This window comes from Channa argus, chromosome 11 (genome assembly GCF_033026475.1).
Source record: "Channa argus isolate prfri chromosome 11, Channa argus male v1.0, whole genome shotgun sequence".
In the NCBI taxonomy this organism is placed as follows: Eukaryota; Metazoa; Chordata; class Actinopteri; order Anabantiformes; family Channidae; genus Channa; species Channa argus.
In genome coordinates this window covers 15,958,135-15,982,650 of record NC_090207.1, presented here as the reverse complement: position 1 = coordinate 15,982,650, position 24,516 = coordinate 15,958,135, and the positions used below count along the sequence as shown (strand labels likewise).

The 24,516-nt window shown below is 38.5% G+C and overlaps 1 protein-coding gene across 2 annotated transcripts; it reads right to left on the bottom strand.

Moving 5' to 3' along the window:
* Positions 1–7: 7 nt before the first annotated feature.
* Positions 8–23,980, bottom strand: LOC137136088 (ras GTPase-activating protein 1). 2 transcript variants are annotated; one of them, XM_067521106.1, is made up of 25 exons: positions 22,708–23,980; positions 10,622–10,774; positions 9,246–9,381; positions 8,538–8,608; positions 7,805–7,922; positions 7,531–7,562; positions 7,054–7,106; positions 6,730–6,880; positions 6,545–6,623; positions 6,111–6,234; positions 5,853–6,009; positions 5,667–5,754; positions 5,216–5,296; positions 4,335–4,492; positions 3,848–3,924; positions 3,526–3,698; positions 3,263–3,422; positions 2,917–3,059; positions 2,331–2,446; positions 2,161–2,247; positions 1,969–2,036; positions 1,792–1,880; positions 1,614–1,691; positions 1,127–1,261; positions 8–1,031 (listed from the first exon to the last, which is right to left on the bottom strand). In XM_067521106.1, exons 1-25 carry the CDS (start codon positions 23,250–23,252, stop codon positions 948–950), a joined length of 3,156 nt encoding a protein of 1,051 aa, XP_067377207.1. In that variant the 5' UTR covers positions 23,253–23,980; the 3' UTR covers positions 8–947. The 2 variants fall into 2 exon arrangements, with proteins under 2 accessions (XP_067377207.1, XP_067377208.1); XM_067521107.1 differs by lacking the exon at positions 22,708–23,980 and adding an exon at positions 10,992–11,008.
* Positions 23,981–24,516: the final 536 nt, after the last annotated feature.

Below are 24,516 nucleotides of genomic sequence, written 5' to 3'. Positions count from 1 at the left end.
CATAATCTACTTTACAAAAACGGTTTAATAAGTGCATGCATGTCTGATACAGTCTGAACTATTCCAAAGTACTGCTGTAAACACTTTCATTTTACTTGGTTTCACTGATTATATGTCAGGTTTGGCATTGATGTTTCCAAAAAAAAGACTTAACCAAATAATAAAAAAAATAGCTGATACAATTAGAGGGAGAAAAAAAAAATTCAGCTCATCTTACTTATATACTCATGATTCCAGCAAGAGAATTTATTCTTTATATAAAATAACCATACTTTTCTGAAAGAGTTTGTTCCAATCTAGAAAACAGAAAGATATAGAAATGGTTGTTTCAGGACTTTGCAGATATTGTCAAAACCTTGAAATAAATCAGTCGCTAATTAAAGTATAAAAAGCATATCAGCACTCAGAATCCAGTTACCAGAAAAAGGGGCAAAGAAAATTAGCTTCTTCATGTCAGTTTCCTCATAGTCAGCAGGAAGGTGAAGGTGTGTATGTGTGTGTGTGTGAATAGACTTTGGCAACCTGTGCTGTCAAAACACATAGTGGGTACAAAAAAACACCTTTTTTTTTTTAATGGCCCTCATGTGAAACAGACTGAAACCCAAGTCAGAATCATGAACACAGTTTAGGAGGGAAAAATATTTTTCCTTTGCATACAGCTATCAGTCTCTGGTGCAAGTTTTTCCTTTTTTTGATTTATAATTTTTTTAAGTACTGTGTTGGTTGTTGAACACGACTGCTGTTGTTGCATAGCTCTCTTGTGAACGAGACAAGATGACAGGTGGGTGGGGAGTGGCAGGATTATCGGAGGAGGACATGGTGGTGGTGGTGGTGGTGAGGTTGCCATGGTGATGAGGGCAGAACATGCTAGGTCTCCTCTGTTCTCTACTCCAGTGGAGGAGAATTGACGGAGGATGGGAAGATGGGAGGACAGGTGGTGTGCAGTACTACCTGTTGCTGTTAGACATGGCATACTGAGCCTGCTTCTGCTGGAGGAGCTCTGTGATGGCCAGCAGCTTTTTCAACACATGCTGCCAAGAGGAAACAGGAATTAGATAATCCTCCTAAGGTAGGACAGCATAAAATGTCCCGTGTGTGCAAAACTGTGATATCGTTAGTCTCTGACCTGCTGTGCCCCTCTCTCATTGCTCAATGTCCGGAGCTCGTCTGAGTGTGCGGCACAGAGCTCATGCAGTGCAGCCAGGTCCCGGGACAGATCCGTCCTAAAGTGCTCTGTGGCTTCAGGTAGGTCAGGTACGTTCTAGAAACACAATCAATGATATTTCTAAACTGATACATATTTTGGTTTCTCTTTTTGATTACAAAATGTAACAGTAAAAAAATGTTCATCGGAATTCCACAGAGGCTGCTTTATTTCCTTGCTTTAGTTGACCGTTAGTCCAAAACCCAAGATACTGAGGGTATTCCCCAACATGACAGAAATGCATCAAATCCCCACATTTAACAAGCAGAAACCAAAGAAGGTTTGTCAATTTTGTATTCAAAAATTATAAAAACAAATCATTTTGAACACACTTTATAAATTTCAGTCAATCAAATTGTCATCTTCTCAGCTATAAATACTTAACCAAAAAGCACCAAATGTGACTTACCCCTAACTCATCCAGAAACATGATCATTCTGTGTTTGTTGTTTTTGATAAATGGGTTCACACCCTCCATGTACGGTTCCTGTGCAAAATGAGAACCCAAGCTGTCACATACCAACAATGTTCCAAAAGAACTGCTGAGATGTGAACTATTAAAACATTTAGGAAAGAAGGGTTTATACCTTAGCACCAAATTCTACCAGGTTGGCCAGGTTCTGAACAGACTTGGCCACCAGTGTGAGGGTTCTGCCTGCTGTTGAAGATGGAGGGTCTGTGACAAGATACGATGGTGAAAAACAAACATAACTGTCATATGGCAAGTGGGAGTATGTTCTAAGTACTTCTGTATTAATGCTTACCAGCAATAATGTTGAATGTTCTGGGGTTGAGGATGGCTGGGCAGATCAATCTTAAAAAAACAAAGCCACTGGAACAAGAAAAGACAGCAGACAGTTTTACAATAAGGTTCAGTTGCAGACAAAATGATATGTTGAGAACATGATAACTCCTATAAGAAGTTTGTCCAACTTTAATTATTATTAACTGTTTACCTCACAACTCTCGTCCGCATAGTGTTATTAGTGGGCCATTTCTGTTGCACAGACTTTTGCAGACAGCCATAGATGAATCTCAATGTCCTGGATTGATCATAGAGAACCGATTTAAGTGATCTACCCGCAAAACAAAAAGATTCAGTGAGTATATGAGTGTTTGTGCTTACGGTGGTAGGATCTCAGCAGCCATGAAGATCTTCTCCACAAGCTCAGACAGTATGTTCAGGAGATGAATCAAGTTCAAGTTCACATCCTCATTCTTCTCCAGTTTGGAAGGGTTCAACTTAAAACAAACATATGAAAAGACAAAATGCAATGAATGAAATGTATAACATTGTTGGGAACTCTGAGAAACATTTCATCTTCCTTTACAGTAACCACCGCAAAGTATATTGTAAATATATGGTAACCGCTAAATGCATTTGTCATATCTGCTATGTTTAAACTGAAGCAGCACATTAGATGTTAAAAAACCGAAACAAAAAAACTAATATAGATTATTAGATGTTAAATTTGTCACAGCAATTGCACAAACGCATTGAAATTTCCACAAGAACACAACAGCACCCTTGGGACCTAACCCATGTTGATGCTGTGTCACGATTGTTCTAAGCATCTGCATAAGTATCTTCTGCAACTGAACCTTTGGGGAAAAGCATCTGCAAAATTACAAAATATAATCTAAGTGCAATGCTGTGTGTGGGTGTGGGTGTGTGTGTGAGAGAAAGACGGAAACCTTTTGCAGGTCTTTACCTCACATGACTGTTTGCTCTCCATGATCTTGAGGATGGTGTCTTTGAGAGCATGGTTCACAAAGGGTGTAGCTGTGGCCTTCATGTACTGGTCCATCAGTGTACTGGCCAGTGTGGTTGCTCTGAACAATGTTGTGGCTTCATCTGGTAAAAGCGCACAAGCAGAGGAGATTATGCAAATGTTTGGACATGTGGTTGCACGCGTTTCTCAACAAACTAGCCAAAATAATAAATAATAGGCGAAACCCCACAAAACACTGCTGACTAGGTAGAGTTACAGCACATGTTAATCCAGAATAAGTTCCAGAGGAAAATGTACAAATTACTCTTTAAAGTTTGTTTTTTACCCTCCATATTAATCTCTCGGTCATTGAGTGTCCTTAGTAGGGGTGCCTCAGCGTTCTCGTGTCTAAAGATCCGCAGAAGCAGACTTGCCAGTAAGCCACGGTCCTGACCACACACATGAGCCAGAGCATAGATAACATGGAACTCTTTCTGCAAGATCATCTGCAGAGGAAACAAAGCAATGACATCATTGACATTTTAGGTGAAAAACAGAGCAGACAGTTAATGGAGACTGCAATGAAAACCACTTTTCAGTGAATCAGACCTCTTTGAACTCAAAGTACTCCTCTTCAGGCATGATCTTCTCCATGGAGTAGCGGGCACGTACACGTAAAGACCCAGGCTCGATGCCCTTCAGAGGCACATGGGAGCTGAGGGGGAACCACTCATCAATCATCTGACCCTTTTGCAAGCGATTCAGCTGGCAACGCATAAACACTGAGTGGGAAAGCGATCCAAGTGTGGAGAAAGACAAAAAGAAAAGGTGTGAGTCATAGAATGCGCCAAAAAGAAAGAGGTGAATGTAGAGACTTTCACCAGCTCTATTTTATTTTTTTATTTTATTTGGAATATACAGAGATACATACAGATGTCACTTTCTTTGCTCTTTTTTGTTTTGTTGCTGAGGCTGATTTCAAATCTGTTGATTTCGCTCGACAAGTCACTGAAACAACAGATACATTTTGTATTTCACTAAACAAGAGGAAAAAGAGTTAACCTTTACAACCCCAATTCAAAAAAAGTTGGGACGATGTGTAAAACGTAAATAAAAACAGAATCCAATGATTTGCAAATCTAATCAAACCACATCTTATTTACAATAGAACATAAACAACAAACAGATGTTGAAACTAAGAAAGTTTACTATTTCATGGAACAATATTAGCTTATAAATCTTAGTTTTTACGTATTTTATATACGTCCCGAATTTTTTCAAATTCGGATTGTATACTATATACTACTACTGCTACTACTACTACATACTTTATTGTATACAACTATAGTTATATCCATTTTACATTTTCAGCCAACTAGAGTGGGAAAAAAATTAAATAAACACAGGCAGAGACTTACTCAAAGTTGAACTCTTCAGTAAAGACGGGGTTTTGCCCCTCCCTGGGGTGCGTCTTAGCCACCTGCACGCTGTTCAAGTAGATATTACAGTAGGGGTTGGTGAAATACTTCACTGGCAGCTTGTGGGCCTCCTCCACCCACAGCATCAGGCTGCTCACCTGAGAAAAACATGCGAGTTCCCCAAAGCAAAATAGACACAAGCAGGGATAGATTGTAATAAATATTCAGCCCTATTTACAGTTTTTTTAAAACAATAAACGCTTCCCTTTGTTAAATCGTGTTAAGATATTTTAGCCTATTGCCTAATGATGAAAAACAGGTGATGTCCAACAGTTACAAGAACTAGTCCCTCTTTACTTCTGCAGGGTTTTCAGCCACTGCTACCCCCACCTCATAAGCTGTCTTCCCACTCTGGAGGATCAGACTGCTCTAATTATATAAAACCTGTCTGTCTCATCAAAAAGGAAATATGATAAAGAGTTCTTCTAATATTTAAAAACTTTTTTTTAAAATAAAACAAATCTTATGTACTTTTGCAACTAATAAATATGAGTGATGTGAAAGCCTCAAAACAAAACTTACCGTCCAGCCACATATGGGTTTATGCTCAAGCAGCAGTGACTTGTCTTACAGTTACACAATGTACATTTTAGTCTTTCGATATTAAAAAATAATGCTGCTGTTTCAGATAGGAACTTGAGCCCTTTAAAACAACAAATTAACATTGAGAGGGACAAGTCTTTCAAATCATGTGGCCATGTGGTTAAGTATTGTTAACATAAAATGTTTACTCCTTGCAATATTTTTTACATGATTGTTGGATGTGTTACTACTGCTGCACTTTAGCTACAGGAACACACACTGGCTAATGGTATTTGTACCTGTCTAAGCCTTTTGTTGGTGGTGGGCTGAGTGGTTTTCCTTAAGTTGCTGCAGAAGCTTTGTAGGCATTTCATCCAATCCTGCAAAAACAGAACACAACATGGTCACAACACTTCTAATAAAATATTTGTTGTCACTGTAAGAACTTGGAACGATGTTCACCGTTCGCATTATAGTTGTTTAATATCATAAATAACACAATTTGCTCTTTGTCAAATACAGAGGTCCTGATTAACTCTTTACCCAACAACGTAGGGGATCCTCAGTATCTAACAAAGAATCAGAAGTAGAGCTGCAAACATTTTATTCAGATAAATGAGACAAACAGTTCACAGCACTGCACCTGCTTTTCTTAGTTTTATATTGCTTAAACATATGTGCATGTGTTTCTACCCCGATGAATAAAACAGTTACAGTATAAATGACAGAGAGGTGGTGCTTTCTTATCACCTGTGCCTGCTCTGGAGCCTCTCCAGCAAAGTAGAATATGTACTGTTCCTCACTAAAGTGCTGGACAACAATCTGGAAACAGTTTGGCCTGAAAAAGAAAAATACGACACATTGCAAATTATGTTTTTTTGCACATGGTGCCACAACACGTAAACATTGAAAATAGACAATATTTTGGCATCTCACCTGCCAAACAGACTGTCATGCACACAATACACAGAGCACACACTTAGGTCAATCAGCCCTTTGGGTTTGGTGGCTCTCTTCTCACTCTCAAAATAGATAAGCTGGGCATCGTTGCCCTCAAGAATGAAGTAAAGGTTCTTCCACCGTTTGCCTTTGCCTGAAGGGGAGAGGAACCAAAATAACCTTAATTATAATGGTAGATCCTGACCAACCTGAGCAACACTGACAAATGCTATACAAGCTCAACGTTACATGTACCTTTGTTGAACAGGAGGTAGCCTTTCTTAACAATGTTTTTGTAGAAAGCATCTTTTGTTTTGCGTCTGATAGTGTTATAAATTTCTCTCCCATCCACTGTGTCAGTGAGTACTTGTTCTTGTTGCTACAGGAAAGATAAAAACAAATTAAGCCATCACATAATCACAAATGCAAAACTCAGTCCTATTCCAATAACTGTATTTGTTATATTACATTGCTTCTGTTGCTCTATCTGATGCAATATATTTTCTACAGAAAGTCAATTTTTGCAGTGAAATTTGGACCAGCATTTCCTTTTCATTCATTATTAGTCATTAGTTAGTTTTCATTTATGCGTTCAAGAATTTTCAATCCCCTCATATTGTCAAATGTCATCCTACTAATTCTAACAAACACAATCACACAGGCTCAATGATGGCAGTATACAACTGTACCTGAACCGAAACTGGGTCTTTGAGGTTATAGCCCTCAACAATCTGTTCTTTCTTGTAATGATCAATGATGTCTTCAACACTGTCAAAGAGAAAGAGCAGACAAGATACCATGCATCAGTAACTGCAATTCAAGACAGTAAGCATCAGTAGTCTCATTGTAAGTCAGACTATACTGCAACCCATACCTGTTATAGTACCTCCCTCCCATCATGTACTGATTGTTAGGGGTGGGGGAAATTTTAAACCTTTGGATGTTTTCATTGGTGCGAAAAAAGAGTGAGTAGTCTCCAGGGGTGTTGTCTGATGGCCGGACTAGAAAGCTGCACACTTGACCAACTATGAAATAAGACAGAGCAAAAGAATAAAAGAAAAGGACAAATTTTAATCCGGGTTAAGCAGTGTATTTCAATAAACTGACTTTGGTTGAATTTCTGACAAAATAGTATCAGTGAAAATACCATTGATAACAGGAACTTAAGCCTAAAAAGAAAAAGAAAGAAAAATAATACCTGTCATCAGCAGGTTGTAGGCCTCTTGTTTGGTGATCTTTCCATGATACCACCTGTAATAAATCCAAAAAGGAGCGAAAAGACAGAATTAGCACAAACTCCAAAAACTACTATTTCTTTACATTTTCTATTCTCTTAAAAGAAGACAGAGGGATGCTCACACTACTTGTTAATTTGAATGGTATGGTTAAGGGTAGAAAAATTAGTTATATACATGCCATTTAGCTCATTAAAGAAAATGCAAAATGTAATTAATATCCTAAGGGCAAAGTTAACTAGGTTGTGTAATTAGGGTAAAGGGAAACGCTGAACTAACAAGAGTGGATATCTAATGATATATTTTCTCAAATATACAAGGACTTCCTAAAATTAAGCTGAGCAATACCACTGCATCATTCTATTGAAATACATTTTTGTGAACGTACTACTTCAAGATTTTCCTATTTTTTAGATATTAAACAGTGCAATAAAACATACACTTTTCCCTCATGTGGATCCTCCTCACGCCCCTGAAAAATACCAGACACAGAAATATGTCAAGATGTCCATTCCGACTGAACCAAAAGCTTAGATTTTTGTCACTAACTGTCTGTTATCACATCACTGCCCAAGTTAAAGCCATTTTGCATATTACCACATTATACAATGTTTACTATACAGACACCACTAAAAGTTTTATTATTCTATCTATTTGCTTTCATGTTTTGAAACACATTTCGAAAAAAATTCTACGACTTTGCACTGTACTTACCACTTCCTCCACCAGATCCTCTACAATGAGGCCTTGCTCCTCTGTGCGAACATTGGTCACCCACATCCAGCCATCATCCAGTTCATTGTGAACAATAAACATGTCCCCTTTTAGGAAGCTGAAAATTCATTGAGTCAAAATGGGTTTGAAGAGAAACGTTTATTATCGTGACATTGTGCATTGCACAAATGCAAAAATACATTTGTAAAACACAGACGATGTTATAAGAAATGTGATCTTAAAGACATTTTGAAATCAGGAGATCCATAACCTGATCCTTCCAAACGAGAAACTATAGTGATTTTATTGTCGACTGTAATATCAAAACCCTACCAGTAGGTGTCTCCTCTGACTCATAATGTTTAAGGTATATACTACATGTCTATAAACTCAGTTAACCCTGTGACTCACTAGCAGATTCAGGGTTAGAGGTTGACTTCAGACAGATGTTTATCAGATTTAGGAAATCAGGGATAGCTAGGGTCATCAGTATGTGTGTCTACTGCAGCTTAATGACAGGGACAAGGCTGTTTTTAATGAACAAGTCAGATGATGACCATTAAATGATGCATTGAAAGGAAGCGCAGGCCTGTGGAATACAATTTTTTCACTCCAGGCCTTAAAAATTACAGATTTTATTTATCCGACAGCACCTAATTTCAATATGAAAATGTTATACTACAAGTGTAACACCAAAAAAGTATTTTTTGAGCAGATGTGAACAGGTACTTACCTGATCTCATCAGTATCTGGCACTTTGGTGTATGGAAGTATGGCCCTGACTCTCCTCCTGTCTTCTACAGGCTGTGGAAAAACATGCACCCAAAAATAAAACCACAACCCTGTTATGCCTATTCTACCACAACTGTCTGTTGCTGAAAACAAAACAAAAAAAAAAACATTTAATTCCAGAAAGTTAGCAGGTTGACTTTAAGTTAACTCAGAAATGTATCAGAGTTTAAAGATGTGTAGAAAAATATACATTACATCAAATAAAGTTCATTTTAAATACATTACTGTTTATTCTCAATATTAAAAATGTGTGATCACTGGGTAAAGTTCTAAGTTAGAACAACTAGCTACAAATCATATTTTATGATGGTGCATCAAAATGCTACTATCAAGCTAGCAAGATTTTTTGCTTATAAGAAGCAAACCATGTTTGTGCATGCTGACAGAAAAAAATTGCACAATTTAAGCCTGTATCAGGCGTCTTTAGCCTACTGGGGAAAATTAGGACAAGGTGCATTTCTCATTATTTACAAAAAACCCTAATAAAAAGCAAATATCAAGTATTGTCATTTATTGTAAAGAGTTTAGAATAATGCAAACATTTCAAGAAATGCTGCAAAACTTCAAACATACTGAAAGTGCCTTTTAAAACACTAATATTAGTATAACAGTATTTTGAATCTACTGTATACCATAAAGTCAGTTTTACCTCCGGGGGCGCCACTGGTGATAGAAGCTTCTCTCCTTTCAGTAGGCAAGACACATAGCTGTAGTAACCAATAAGGTCTGATAGAGAAGAGAAGCGCCGCCCACCGATGTAATAGTCCCCACACATGGCAATTATCCTTTTAGAAAAAACAACAACAACAACAAATATTAAATAAATGCTCGTTTATGTGCAGACAAGGTAATATAAATACAAATACAAACTTTTCTAACATTTAAATTCGGATTTGACAGTACATTTCTCCGTTTGGCCTTCATCAACATTGTTTTTCATCGCATTTCTTACATTTACATTAAGTCATTTAGCAGACGCTTTTATCCAAAGCGACTTACAAGTCAGGTACAAGGCAGCAAAAATCTAAGTCAAGGTGAAAACATCAAAGTCCTATCAGAAAAGTCTTGACAGTTCGCGAGATGCAAGTGTGAGAAAGAGCAGATAGGATTTTTTTTTTAATAGAGAGATTTAAGTGAATAAGAAGATGCATATACCAGCTCAAACAAAATATCCTAGAATTAGAAATATTCATAGTATAAGAAAGTAGAAAGCTATCTACATTGGATTTCAGACAGAAACAAAAGAATGCTAGTCTGCCCTGATGAATTGAAATATCATAGAAAATTATATTGTGACCAAAATTAAAACCTGTAAACCATTAAAGCGATTGACTAGTGTAATGCACAGAAAAAGTAATGCACAGAACTGGACCATTCTTAGGCCCCTAAGAATACTTGTCTGCTCATCAGTTCAGTCAATGTCGATTAAGGATAAAAATGTAAAATGCTAAGATTCATATGCTGAATATATAATATAAGAACAACAGCTATTAAAGTGCAAGTATCACGTAATTCACTTTATGGTTATAAGTCCCTCCGTCATTTAAGCATTAATAAGATCACGGCCCAACACTAAACTGATATGGGTGCTTGTTGCTTTCAAGTTTTGTTACCTAATTAAAAAAATGCATTTCTGGAAAAAAAATGTCTGCAATGTGAATTTTCTTAAGCTACAACCCTTATATTTACTAAGGTGTAACATTAGCACTTGCATGTTAGGCATGAGCAGAAAATACAAAAAGAATCTACAGACTCTAGTTCACCGTTTTATTTACTGTAAGGTTGCAAGTACTGCTGCTAACAAATGCACTGTCCTCTTTCTTTAACTGGAAGTCCACCCACACACACTGCATGAAAGTAACGCACATGAAAGTAATGCACACAGTTTCCCACAGCATATTTTTTCTATCCTGTTGTTCCCCCTACATGCTCTGGCAAGCCACCACCCCTCATCGAAATCATGCAGGCTCTTGCAGGGATTACAGACTGAGACCTTCAATGCTTGTTGCATGTTTTATGTCATACCTGAAGTGGTTGACCACATTGGTCATGCTAAGAAAAGACAGGACAAAGGAACCGGGCCGGCGGTCACTCTCCCTGATGAGGTAGCTGCCAGGGTTTCGAGCCTGGCGGAGCCGCTCCTCAGCAATGGTTCTGTCTAGCTTGCCATGGTACCACCTGTGAGAAAGACAAGAAGGACTAATTAGCAAAGCACAGTACAGCCAATTGATTTATTGGCTAAATCATTGTACTGCTGGGAAAAATGGCTGAAAAATACTATTACAATTAATTAAAAAACACATCATATTATAACAATCTAAACAATACAATACACTGTGTTGTATTTCTGTTGAATGATTAGTTTCTCAAAATGGAATTTAAATAGAACACTTACATCTAACACAATAAATGTGGCAAACAACAACCTTCTTAGGTAACCATAATGGGAGGAGGACATCATTTGTTCTTTTGAGAGGTCAACACTCTCGTAAAAAACACATAAGTCAGTTATTACCCAGAAAACATGAGTGTAACACATAGGAAATGACATGACATCTTGAAAGATAATGACACAGAGCAACAAATCCTTTGAAGCTCTTCGCAGTCCAGTTCTAGAAAACAACAAGGAATGAAAATTGTATTTAATAGCAAGCAGAAAACACAATATCTGAATTGTAACAAATACTTGAGACACACCACACAGACAAACAAACGCTTTCATAGGAGTACAACCTAGTCATGGGGATGTTCTTCAACAAATGAAAGGGGAAGCACTTATGGGCTTAAGTTCAAAATCTTTTATTTTTCAGTTTGCTGCCTTTTGAATTAAACAGAAGCCTTAAGAACAACACTGGTTAAAGTTTCAGCAAGTGAGGGTGAACTTGACAAGGCCTGCCAGCTGAGGTACAAAACTAACACACTATTTTCCAAATTTAGGCCACTGGTGACTGGTGAATGGAGGGCTGTGCCTGGAAAAACATCAAGTGCTGAGAAGATAACCGAGGTAGCCTAGCACTTCTTTTCAAATGAGACCCTCTGGTTAACGTGAGTAGAGGTACAGAACGTGTAATGATATGTGTTCTATCATGGAGTAAGCTGGAGAAGGTTAGCTTAAAAGGACAGAGTTAAGTGTATGTGAAGAGGCTTTGGGGGGATTTGGGTTAGAGGAGAATTGAAGAGGCCGATTGAGAGCAGTTGGGAGGCCAAACAACCTGACTGGATCCTACTGCAACTAATCCTGAACAAGCCACAATATATAGGATGTCTCAGAACAAAGTTCCGCAAACCAAAAAGTCTACATAAATTGTTCGGCAATATAGGAAAATAGAAGTGATATAACAAGAAGAACCATCTGAGGGCCAGTTACTGTTATAATTGTGATAAGCCAGCCATGCAAATGCAGCATGTTAGGCTGTTGTGCTCATGTCAAACTGATTCTGGTCTGTTTAGAGCTGCTAACAATAGTAACATATGCTATTTACCATGACTCAAAAAAGAGCTATCCACCACAGAGTCTAACCAAGACAAACTACGTATAGAAGCTCTGTGTTAAACATGAGTGCATCACTGTTTAATGTGCAAAAAATAAAAAATAAAAATGAGAAAAGTGGTGAATTTAGTTTAGTGGTGAAGTTTTTGTAAAGCATAAAAACTGCTGGTTTTGAGCCTTTTTGTAAAGTGAAAATCATTTACTAGATGGACAAAGTAAAATTAAACACAAAACTAATAATATTTGTTATAACACTATATCAAAATGAAGAATTGCTATTGTGCTGTATTATTTCAATCAAGATAGCCACAGTTATGCAAAGTTCTCTCTGCCTCCTAACAATTGTCCTAAATATCTACATATCTATTGCCTACAACCATTAGATGACATATAGCAGCTATGGTGAAGAAAGCAAAAGGGAAAAATAATTCACTGTGCAACTTTCCGTCAAATGAAACAAAGATTGTTGGAAAAAGATGCAGAAAGAGCGAGCAATAAAGAGTAATCTCAGCAGCAATGCATCCAGAAAGCAGCCAAGTCAAAAAAAAAAAAGAAAAAACCTAAAAAATAAAAAGCAGAGGAAGTGGATGATCAGCTGCAAACGATAAACACACCCATCAATCTATTCATCGAGACTGGTAGGTCAGGTTGTGTAACATTCAAGCTTCACGCTGAAGTATCAAATTCTGTACTCTGGGGCCTAAGCACATTAATTAGTTGACTGCTAAAAATGCAACAGAGAGTGCTTGTCTGTTACTAAAATTACTGAATTTAAAATAAAAACGTTATGTGACCAATGATGGATGTTATTAAAACTTTGGTTGAACCCAAAAATATGATCAAAATGAAAATTTATTGGAAAATGGAAAACTTTTAAAACCTAACATTACACAAATGAAATGTGACTTTTCTCTATACGCAGCCTCTTATATATGACTCAGAAATAAACAAACAACCAGTTACACACTTGCTGACCTCAATACAGTTATTGCAGAATCTTTCAAGCAGAACACTGATACAACATTCTGTTACGCATTGGGCTGTTGAATTTAGCATGTTAATAAAATGCATAAACCAGTCTTGTCTCTCAGGCTTATTATAATTAGTATTGATTATTAGCATTCAGCACAAACTGCACTGGATAACATGATGGTCAAGGCTGCTTTGCTGTATTTTCTGTGTAGGCTGCTGTTCATCACCATCAAGCACAATTTACAGTGTTTCGTTTTCCTGACTTAATTCAGTGCTGTACCATGATTTCGATATGATTTCGCTGCTGCCATATCAACCTCTGCCATATGTATTTGTTCAAGTACAGTGCCTAAAGGTCATCATGCATCAATATTGCAGCCTTGTGGATGGACATGACCTGTGGTTGTGTGTTTAACAAGTTTTTGGTAGTGTGAAATATGCTTTGCATTGATAGTGTACACCACCACCATATATAGATTTGGAAACAAAAATAGATCCAGAAGAGTAGCCTGCAACTTTGTATATGAGCTACTTTTATACTTAACTGCCTGTGATGAAACGATGATCTGAGTGGGTAAATCAGACAGGAAGAGTGTTATGATAAACACACTATGAGCACAAGTTATGACAGTGGTGATAGGATACAGTTCTACTATTAGCTTGAGGAATGCCCTGTCATGCCAGAACATGAAAAGCAAGCAGCACAGTGACATCCTGGTTCTCTCGTCTACTGGCGATAACCTCAGGATAAGGCATTTATTTCTATGCATAGGGTCCTTCCATTGTCAAATGAAACAACGAATATTTTATGGTTAGAAATGAACAATTTATTAATCCTAGAGCATGGCATTGTGACAACTCATAATCTTTGGAAAACAAATGTGCTGACTACACTAATCAAGTCACAAATATCTGGTAATGACATCACACCAAAACATAAAACATCTGGTGAAGTGAGTGAGCAGCCAGAGTCATCTTTGGTAGAGGCCCTCAGAACCCCACCGGCCTCATCCAGAACCTTTCAAACAGGTCCCCCATTTAGTAATTTGATCACAAGACACGAAAAAGTTAACTCTTTCAGATGTTCCAGGGAACATGCAAAGTATTGGATGGACATGCATGTCCACCTATATGTGTCATGCTGTCAGAAAAAATATAACAGCACACAACTGAAAACATGCCCAAGCCTAGTGAGCTTGGGCAAGATGACAAAATATAGGGCTTAGGCTGTAGCAAGCACAGCAGTATGATTTATTGTTTAGACAATCTTTCTTGCTGTGAATGCTTCAAATCTCCTGCATCACAAGAGCTCCGTCAGGACAGGCGTGACATACCGTTTGTAGATGTATATTGCACTGACCCACATAAACTTTCACAACTGTAGTTTTCCCACCGTTTATAGCTTTTATCTAGTAAAAAGCAACATGTGGCACAATGCAGTTAGAGGAAGAACACAGAGTGAGTATATATATACTTTTCTTCCTGTGCCGATATTTAAGTCAGGAAGAGAAATTACATAAAAATATGGCCACAAATGACCGATATACCAAAGAAAATATTTGCAAAATAAGATCTAGAAGATTCACAGGATTTAACCTGTGACCATTTACAAACCATTTACAAAGTAGTAGACTAAAACTGAAAAAAAAAAAAAAAAGTAGTTTGAGACACGTGTTCGAGGGGCAGCCAAATATGTCAGTTCATTTATAGATCCCATCTATCCACCCGTGTCCCTTTTGGACCTCTGGACACAACAGAGACAATATGAAAATCAGATAAGATTTAGCTACAGCATGCAAATTAGGCTTACTCTAGTTTGAGACTCAAAACCAATCTTATGTGCTCTGACCAGTCCTCCCCCTCTTACCCCAAGTTGCTCCTGTTGGGTCAGGTGAGCAGCATGCATGGCAGCTGCCTTCATCGGTGTGTGAGTGTGTGTGAATGGGTGATTGAGAAGCAACATTGTGAAGTAACACTGTAGCGCTTTGGATAAGAGCATTATATAAGCAGGCCATATAATTTACTAAAAACTTGGTCTTCTCTGATTAGTGAGAAAGGCTTACTCAAAGCATTTAGAAGAGACTATTTCGGCACTATTGCCAGTGATGTTCATTGCGTCTGTGTCCATATGTGGCTTTGGCAGTGCTCCTCCACATTAAAAATCAGTTATGGAGCAAATCTCTATTGAAAAATATTTCATCAAGATCCTACATGTATTTATACACTACGGTGGTAGTGACCCGTGGCAAATCTTGAGTTTTGCTGCTCCAAGTACTGAAGGTACTGACAGAACTCTAAGTTGCTCCAATAGATCTATTGAAATCACAGGAATAAAACTGTTCTGAGGGACTGTAAAACTGATTTGAGTCCATCTGATGGTTTTACTGGAGAATAGGTTCAAGTTGTTTAACAAAATCATCTAAGCAGCAGCAGAGAGATAACAAGAAAGCCTCAGGTGAAGCTGATGTTCGTATAAAACATTTTGATACCGAAACTGATACCTTGACTTTAATAATGCTTCCAGATCAATGCTTTTGGAAGGAAATTATATCATGTTATCTTTGATATATTTTATATTTTTTATCACCTTGGCATTTCACACTTAGTCTTACAGTAAACCTATTTACTACAAATTAAAGTTGTCTGCTATTATATCAATGATAAAAAAACGTATGAAGGATGGCTAACATACCACTTGAACCACTTACACTCTGACAAAAATTATGACAAAAACTTTAGAACAAAATGTAAACAATACAAATATTTTAAATCCAGCATCATGTCACTATCGGATGCTGCATGCTTATTGGCTTACTGATGCTGATGAGATAGTATTAAAGTGATTCAGTCAGTGCCATAAAAGTATTTAGAGTTCAGTACTCAGCCCAGGACGTACATCACTTACACTGACACAGGTGCGCTGATATTTGTCTCATCATCTTTGGAAGAGAAGTAGACAGCTCCCGCTAAAATTTCACCTGAAAATGTAGCTTTATCTTTTAGATTTTTGAGGGAACTGTCTTAAGGCCTATTTTTAAATGTGCAACTTAAGTTAGTTTTTTCATTTATTTCACTTGCGAAATGGAATACAAAACTCCATTGCCAAGATATAATTGATTTATTTTAAATAAATGGGCACCAAAAATGTTTAATACATACCAGTATAACCACTTTGTATATCCCCACAAGAGGAGTGTGCGCAATTACTTATAGATGAATAATAACAATTATATTAATTGAATGATTGTAGGAAAAATATGGGATACTTATACTCTCTGGGGAGAACGGCGTCATCCCACGGTGGAATCATTGCTGAAATACTACAGATGTGGGAGCAATGACAAGCTAATAATAAATGTAAAAAAAACTGAGCTCAAAATGAGAACAGCACATACTCTGCTGACCAAAATCATTCAACCATAACTATTTTTAAAAAGTAATGATACCCAGAGTATGATGGGTAGGACTTAACCATTTATTAAGCCTCAATTAATGGATTGCTGAAGCAGCTGTACACAACCTATTCTTTTAACATATACTACACTAAATACTAAACACAGTAAAACTAACGCTTTGTACCTATATGTTACAACATGATGTAAAAAAATATACCCATCTGTCTCCTGGAATCATGTCTCTAGGCAGTAATACTAACAGGACAGACACAGATTGCCGGGACTTGAGTTGGAACTTCTCTCCGTCAGTCCCTTATTAAGCTCCTATGTGACCTCTTTCTCTCCAGTTTCTGTCTCTTTTTCATCTTCTTCTATCTTGATGGATGTGGCTGCGCTGAAATTTGTCCCTCATTAGTATCAAATAGTAATGAAACATTGCATTACTGTACTGTGCTGTAGGAATTTGTGGAGCTACCAACTTTCTAAATAAAGCAATTCTACACACAAATTAAACACCCAACTAAATTCTTAAACAGAAGTAGTGTGCTCAGTTAGGTTGTTTTGACCATGACCATATTTTTAACATTTAATTACATATGTAATATGACCTCTTCTGACTTCTGTGTGTCACATCTGTCACAGTTATGTGATAAGACAAGATTGGAACTTTGTAAGTGTTTTACTATGCAGTGAATACTTTTACAAACACAAGTAAGGAAACAAAAAGAAAATAAACTTGACACAGAAATGCACAAAGGATATTCCTATTTTAAACAAACAATACTAAAAAAAAAAAAAAAGAAAACTACAATAACACTGATTCCTATAACAAAAACATTGCCTAGTTGTCAGCCGTTTATACCAGTCCATTGTTGGACAGGCATGGTAAGAGCTGCTGGGTGATTTTATGCTCCACTTACGCCGAATTCGCCCTCTGCTGCATTTCCCTCCTCTGTCCCGTGGTCTCACAAGGTGCACCGACTCCACTGATACTGCTGCTGGCCAGTCAAAAGCTGTGAACTCCGATGTGAAAAGAAAAGCAAAGAGGTCTCTAAATCCGTACAAACCATGATGATGCGACCCTGCTGCCACCCTGATACAGTCATCTCCTGTCATTAAGGTCAACAAGCAACATCCATTGAAGTAAATGAACAGAAGGTCACCGAGATGCAAACCTACACCCGGCATGCAGTCACTTGTGAAACTAATTACAGTGAAACTAGATGTCTGGTTTTTGTGCCCTGCTTAGAAAGTCACAAATGCTGATCTTTCAGAGACTGTGGTACAGCCAGACTGTACCACTGTAGTCTTGCTCCTTCTTCATCCTCCCCTGACTTTCTCTTACTCCCCTGTTTCTCTCTCAAAAAGCCACACATCATGAGCATGCTTCCTATTGGTTTTTGATGCAGCAAGGGTAAGGAGTGGCATCCCTGCATACACTTAAAAGACTATGTGAAAACACATAGTCTGGGCTGCACGTTAACATTCAAATACACAGACATTCATTAGTAGACAACAGCCACAGTATCTTGTGACCCCCACAGTTCTTAAGAGACTTGTTGATACACGGCTGCCTTCAAACAGTGTTCAAAATCAAAATGCACAGTGGTGTAAAGCTTGTTTACTCTGAAAAAAAAAGTCAGATTTCCACAGCAAACTAATATTTATTTTAACAAAGGAAAGTAGACAGCTGTTGATGACTTACAGCAGCTGTGAATTTGTTTTGGGGCCATGACTCATCAAGCCAACGTCGAAGGACCTAGCACCAACAAAGACAAACTGCTGCATTGGGTCATGCCATCTTCATTTTGGCAAACAAGTGATGCTATAACACACTGCAAAGACTGAAGCTGATGGGCATGTAGCACTGCACTTTCTGGGCTTGCGTGAAAGGAAGAGAAGGTGGATGACCTGGGACCGCATTTATACGACAAATTGATAGTTTTCCATCTTCACCACTCTGTCTTACCACAGATATATAACTACGTCTAATCAAGAATATGTCTGAAAGGTAGATACAAAACAGCATAAGTCGTATTGGCATTAATATCATATTCTCCTCTGGCACAGTAATTTGATAAGCTGAACAGCCAATCAGAGTGGTCTCAGTCACACATTGGTCAATGGTCAATTTCACACATGGGGCCGCACCACAAAGATTAGACAGACTTGCACTCCCAGAAAGCCCAATGATGACTGACTGTCGGCTTGGTGTCCCAGCTCTTACACGTGAGATATTACCCCAGCTTGTTACTTAGGATAGGACAGTGTCACCACATAGGGGCTGACATAACTCATGCAGATGGAAAGATGGGAAAGCACCATCAATGCATCTTTGGCTTTACTCAGACTGGATGCTAACCATCCATCATCATTTTAATGCCTAGCCAGGCAAAATGGTACCGAAGTCAACATCTGAGCTTTGCTGTAGTGAATCAGCCTCCCTGAAATTACATTATTACATCAGGGATAATAGGCTTCACCTTCATCTACACATAAAGAACTCCCTTGTGAGTTTTTGATTTGTACTAGCATGGGTGCCCATCTAAGGCCTGCAGAAATAAAGACACAAAAAGTGTTGGAACACTGAAAAAGTAGCTGTGTGACAAAATGCAAACACAGTTTAAAATTGCGTCATGTCTACCACCTTAAACAAGAGGCAATTAGGTAACACAGAAGTGTTTCCACAGCCAAAGGCTAAATCTGGTAAACTCATTCACAAACACAGATCTACAAATCCAACTTTTGTTTGTTCCCCCTTGTTTCCCTTCCTCCTACCACCACCTCCTCAGGGAAACCCTTTATGGCTTAAAATCCTCTCTAATCTTCGTGGCAACTCAAAATCGGCGACTCATTTCCCAACATGTTTTGTGTAAGCTGAGGGACTGAGCCTGAGGTTTGTAAAAGTAACGAGAATTTGTACTGTTGGGGCCTCCTGATGTCTTTGCTCGTCTCTTCTTTATAGCACTAGCATGAATTCTTAATGCAGTGCTGTAGCCATTGTTTATGAATGACAAACTGGATTATGTAGGTGTGAATGAATGTGTCTGCTGTTTGCCTCACTCACTCTCAAATGTTTTTTTTTTTTACACTAGAGTACTCTGCAACCATGCCAAGTTTAGCTTTCACATTCACTGTGCAACACACCGTGGGGCTAATTCCAAATGTGTGGAGGTTTTCCACCATCATTCTTCCAACACAGACTTTGCAGGTTGCTAACATACCTCAAAGGAATACAAGATCAGTCTTGGTGTGAGCCACAGGTGTGAGCCACAGGTTAGGGCAGAAGTATACAATCTAAATTTTGCACATATGCAAAGACATGCAGAATATGTTTGGAGATTTTGAAGCGAGTGTTTCTGTTATGCTTGTACGGCAAATGTTTGTGCCCACAAGGGGGCAGTGTCGCATTTAGCAAACCATTATTTACTGAAGATGTACAATTAAACACGAAGTAGAAAGTAAAGTTACGCCAGTTTAAGCAAAATCTACTGTTAGAAATAATTACTTTCTCAACATAGGTTAAGTCCACCAGAAATCTTAACTAACACAAAGTACCTTGTAGAACTTTAAAGAACTCACTTTCCCTCACAGATTTTTTTAAATTGAAAAAGTTCAAGCTGTTGGACCAGCTGTCTCCCCAGCTCTGTCACCCTAATGCGACACAAACACACACACAAAACGAAACTTCAGAACGCAGCATTTTCTGTCACTATACAGTTAAAATCTTTGCACCAGGCTTTCTAAATAAGTCAGAAGTTGAAGAGAAATCCGATAACTCTTCTGTTATATGTATACACAGGTTTCCAGTAACCACGTTAATAAGTACATGTAAATGCCATTCTCTAATTACTCTAGAAAGCTGATTTCTCAATGTATTCTGATTATTTAAGTGCATGTAAACGCAGTCAGTGATTGAAGACTGTGACACACCACGCTGACGTCAAAGAAGTAGCCCCAGTGAAGAACAACTGCAGCATCAGCTCGCATTGCCTTTGTCTGTGCCAACAAGTGGCGTTAGAACACACTGCCAAGAGAGCCAATGAGTATGATACCATCATCGATGTACTTACAGTCAGCAACTAAACTAAACCTCTTTTTCTAGCTGTTTGCTAGGTACATTTGTTTGATTAACTATTCAAGATTTTGGAAGTCAGTACATCATAAGCACAATTGTTGTCACAATCCTTCTACATATCTTAACTCTTTGCTAGATTAATTTGTTTGAGCTTGTCAAAGTCAATCACTATAAATTCCTAAAGGTAGCTCTTTCTTTAATAAATATGATCATATGTTTCAAAACATCTACAGGCAAATTTGATGTGGCCTCATTTGTAACATTTCCTTCTAATAATACCTAGAATCTCTGAAGAAATGTGACCAAGCTTTATGGTCCATTCATCACCACTACAAGCAATTCATCAAAACCACAAACCCCCAAAAAAGAGGAAATGCTTGTGTTTTGTTGCCTATATGCTTTGCAGTCATGGAAAATATCTTACAGTAGGCCACTGAAAGAGAATAAATAGATTTCATTTTGACTCCATGTCTAAAGTTATGTGTGTTAGTGAACATGAAAGATAAACATCTGACTAAAGTCACTCATTGTGAAACAAGCAAGCCCAAAGAAAATCAATGTCATTCATGAAAAATTGACAACTGTTCCACTGACTCATTGTCAACTTTGCAAGCTAATAAAGTGGAATGCATAAGCAAAGACATGAATAAGTAGGACAATATGTAAAAACTTGGAAATTAGCGCATATTTAATTAATTGCACTGAGTGTTGTTCACTACCAGTACAGGCAAGACAGGCAGAATAATGGCCTTCTCCTTCCTCTTTAATCTGACAGGGAGATATAAGGTGATTCCTAAAATAACAGCTGAATCCACACTTTAGATACAGTCACTTCCATATCTCACAGTATGAGGGTCAGAAATGACAAAGCTCAGCAGTTCTCTAATGAGACTAACAAATGGAAGTGCTGTATTTAGGTTATTACAACACCAGCACACACGGTTTTGGACATGTGCTTCGGTATATGCTGGCGAAATTCATAAAAATGGCTATAATTAGAGATGTTATTCTATAATGGAATGCATAGGATGCACTATACATGTTACAATGGAGAAACATTTTTAACTAGCTTCACTTTAATCTCAAACGATATATTCCTAAAAGGATTGGTGCTGGCTTTACGTAAACCAGAAGAGTAAAAACAATATTTTTCTTTAATCCAATTTCTAGTTTCCGTTGGCTAGATATAGAATTTAACTGAGAATAGGCTACTATTGCCGTGACACACTAACAGGTGTTTTATGGGGCTGTTGACAAGGCAGTGTTTGTGAATACCCTGATTATCAGGCGATCCATGCATATTGCCGGCAGCTTCATTCAAGCTTGACTCCATATAGTTGTAAGCAAAGACCATGCCCATGATGAAGGCATGACACCTGGATTTTGATACAACAGGTAAGGCATAGATATTGACGGCACCTACTTATATACTGACCCTATTCAGGCCTAAGAGAGCAGTTGCGTCCTACAAGTCTGATCAGAGTTCTTTATGGTGAGAAGACGCCACAATTATAAGGTGGATGTGCTCATATCATTGAAAAAGAACCAACAATACTTAATAACAGTGCCTCTTATATTCATTACATTATAAAGAGATAGTATTCATCGTGGTGTTTGGATTTATTATTTGCATATTTACTTATTACTACCCAAGTTGTGCAGTGGAAATATCTTGTCTGTTTACATTCAGCTTTCCCTGTAGAATAAGATGCATATCAATATATTCCACAAAACGCCTTTGTATTTTGTGTGTGAATTACTTATGGATTAAGTGGAAAGTTGTCAACAAAGAAAAATACTTAAATTGCGCTTTTACTCTAAATAGTCTGATTTTAAGAGTCATGAAACAAACATGAATACCGTCTTGTGGGTGTCATTTTGAACTGAGATATTTTCATAGTCATATCTCTTTGGGTATTAGGTTTATTGAATCCAGATAGCATACAGAGGCATAGTATACAGAGAATTATTCCTGGGGAGAAATGTATATCATAACTGATTACAACTGACTAAGTTACTATTGAATCTGCAGGTGTCAACACCAAGTCAGATTCAGACCACAAATTCATGACAGCAGGAAGGAAGTGAACCTAACAAAAAAAGCACAGGATGCTTAAATATGTTGATGCCTAGGTGTCAATGAACACCATGTAATTTTTCTTGGTAGTACACTTACTGGTTTGTGGGAGGCGCAGAGAGGGGGAACACAACCTCTTCTTCCTCATATTCCGGTCCATCCTGCATGTCGCTTTCATCCATATTGCCGCCGAGCACCCCACAGCCTGGAGAGGGAGGAGGAGGTGGTGGCAGTGGGGGGAAGACTGTGGACCCATCCGGGGCGGTTGATGTGGGTGAAACCCGACTAGCTGGACCCTCCGATGTGGGAGAGTAGCCCATGCTGCCCACGGTCCCTGAGCTTGTTCCTTGGAAAAGTGAATGTCCGCCTCCTGCTCCGCCACTCCCTGCTGCGGAGTGCAATAGTCCGGTCACATCCCCAGAAGGCATGGGATACATCATACTCATGTCGGGAAGTGAGTCCGGTGAGGTGTTTGAATGTTGGCGCAGGGGTTGTGTTGGTCCTTGTCCAAAATCACCAACTCGCACTCTGCTCGACACGGGATAGCAGGGGAAAGGGGCCGTCTCCGGGCCTCCTCCGCCTGCCACCCCTGTCCCTGTCGTGACCGAGCCAGTATCCTCACTGCTGACCTCGGCAGCCATCATCTTAGAAAAACACGTAGAGGGGAAAAGTCCAGAAGGGAACCTGCCCTTCCCCTCTGTTGTTACAATACTCCTTCAGTGTTTGTGCTCCGGGGAAACAACAGCAAAAGTTTCTCAATAACGCGTTTCGCTAGCCAGCTAGCGTTAGCCGACAAGCTAACTTAGCTTACTTGGCTGCACTAGCAGGCGTTAGCTTTACCTCGCAGTCGCTCACTGCAGGATAGCCACGCCAACGCTAGTGGGATGGCTAGCAGCTTCGAGACACTTGATGAGCTCTTGCTTGCTATGTCTTCATTGTTTCCTGAGTTTAAAGTTCACAGGGGAACACTTTCTGGGAACTAGCATTTAAAATGATTTACATGAAATATCAATTCACCAATATATCCTGTTTTTCGGTCGGACTTCACCCTCGGCACCAGGCAGATCACTTGTCGGGGAGCGTTGTTTTATTGTCACTGTTGTGTGTAATCCCCGTCTTTTTTCCAGTGTTGTTGTTTTCTTTTCTTCTGAGTTTCCAGCCGTTTCGAGTAAAGTCCAAAAGCGACCCAGTTTTATTGCCTACATCTCCTGAACGACAGGCTGCTCTTTGCAAACTACCATGGGGTAAAGATCAAAACATTTTTTTTATTACGTATACCAGCGGAGTTCGCCTTTATTTCTGGATTTCAGGGTTGCTGGCTGGTCCGCTGCTGCGCTGCTTTTTCTCCCCTCCCTCTCTCACTGCTCTTCAGTCAGCGAGCAGACACAGCCAAGTGAACACCGAGCGGCACCGGTTCCATCCATGATATCTTCAATCAATATTCAGAGAAAACAGATTTGTACCATAGGTTACATTAAAAAAGATTAAAAGTGATATATAGATTTAGAAGAATTTATTTTTCACGGGCAGTACAATAAAGAAACAGATTTCTAGCTGATAATCAGCAAAACGCAGCGCAGCTTTTGGTCAAACCAGACTTCTACACAATTTTATTTTCCCACGTGTCTATATTCGGTACATGTTTTAATTGCTTTGAAGGCAATCAACCATAAAGGTCACTTTTTCTAGGCATAGATATAAAATATGGGCTGTAAAAATGGACAACAGAATCCCACTTTTTTCTTGACTGTCCTCCCTAATCTGCTGCAGTCTTTCTCATGGCAATGTATGCTGCTTCGGCTAAAGATTGTCAGTGGTTTTGGCTGATATCATTCAGCTTTTCACTGCCTAGGAATAGATAGTAGTCATTCTTTGTTTCTGACTGATGATGACTAAATTAAATATGCA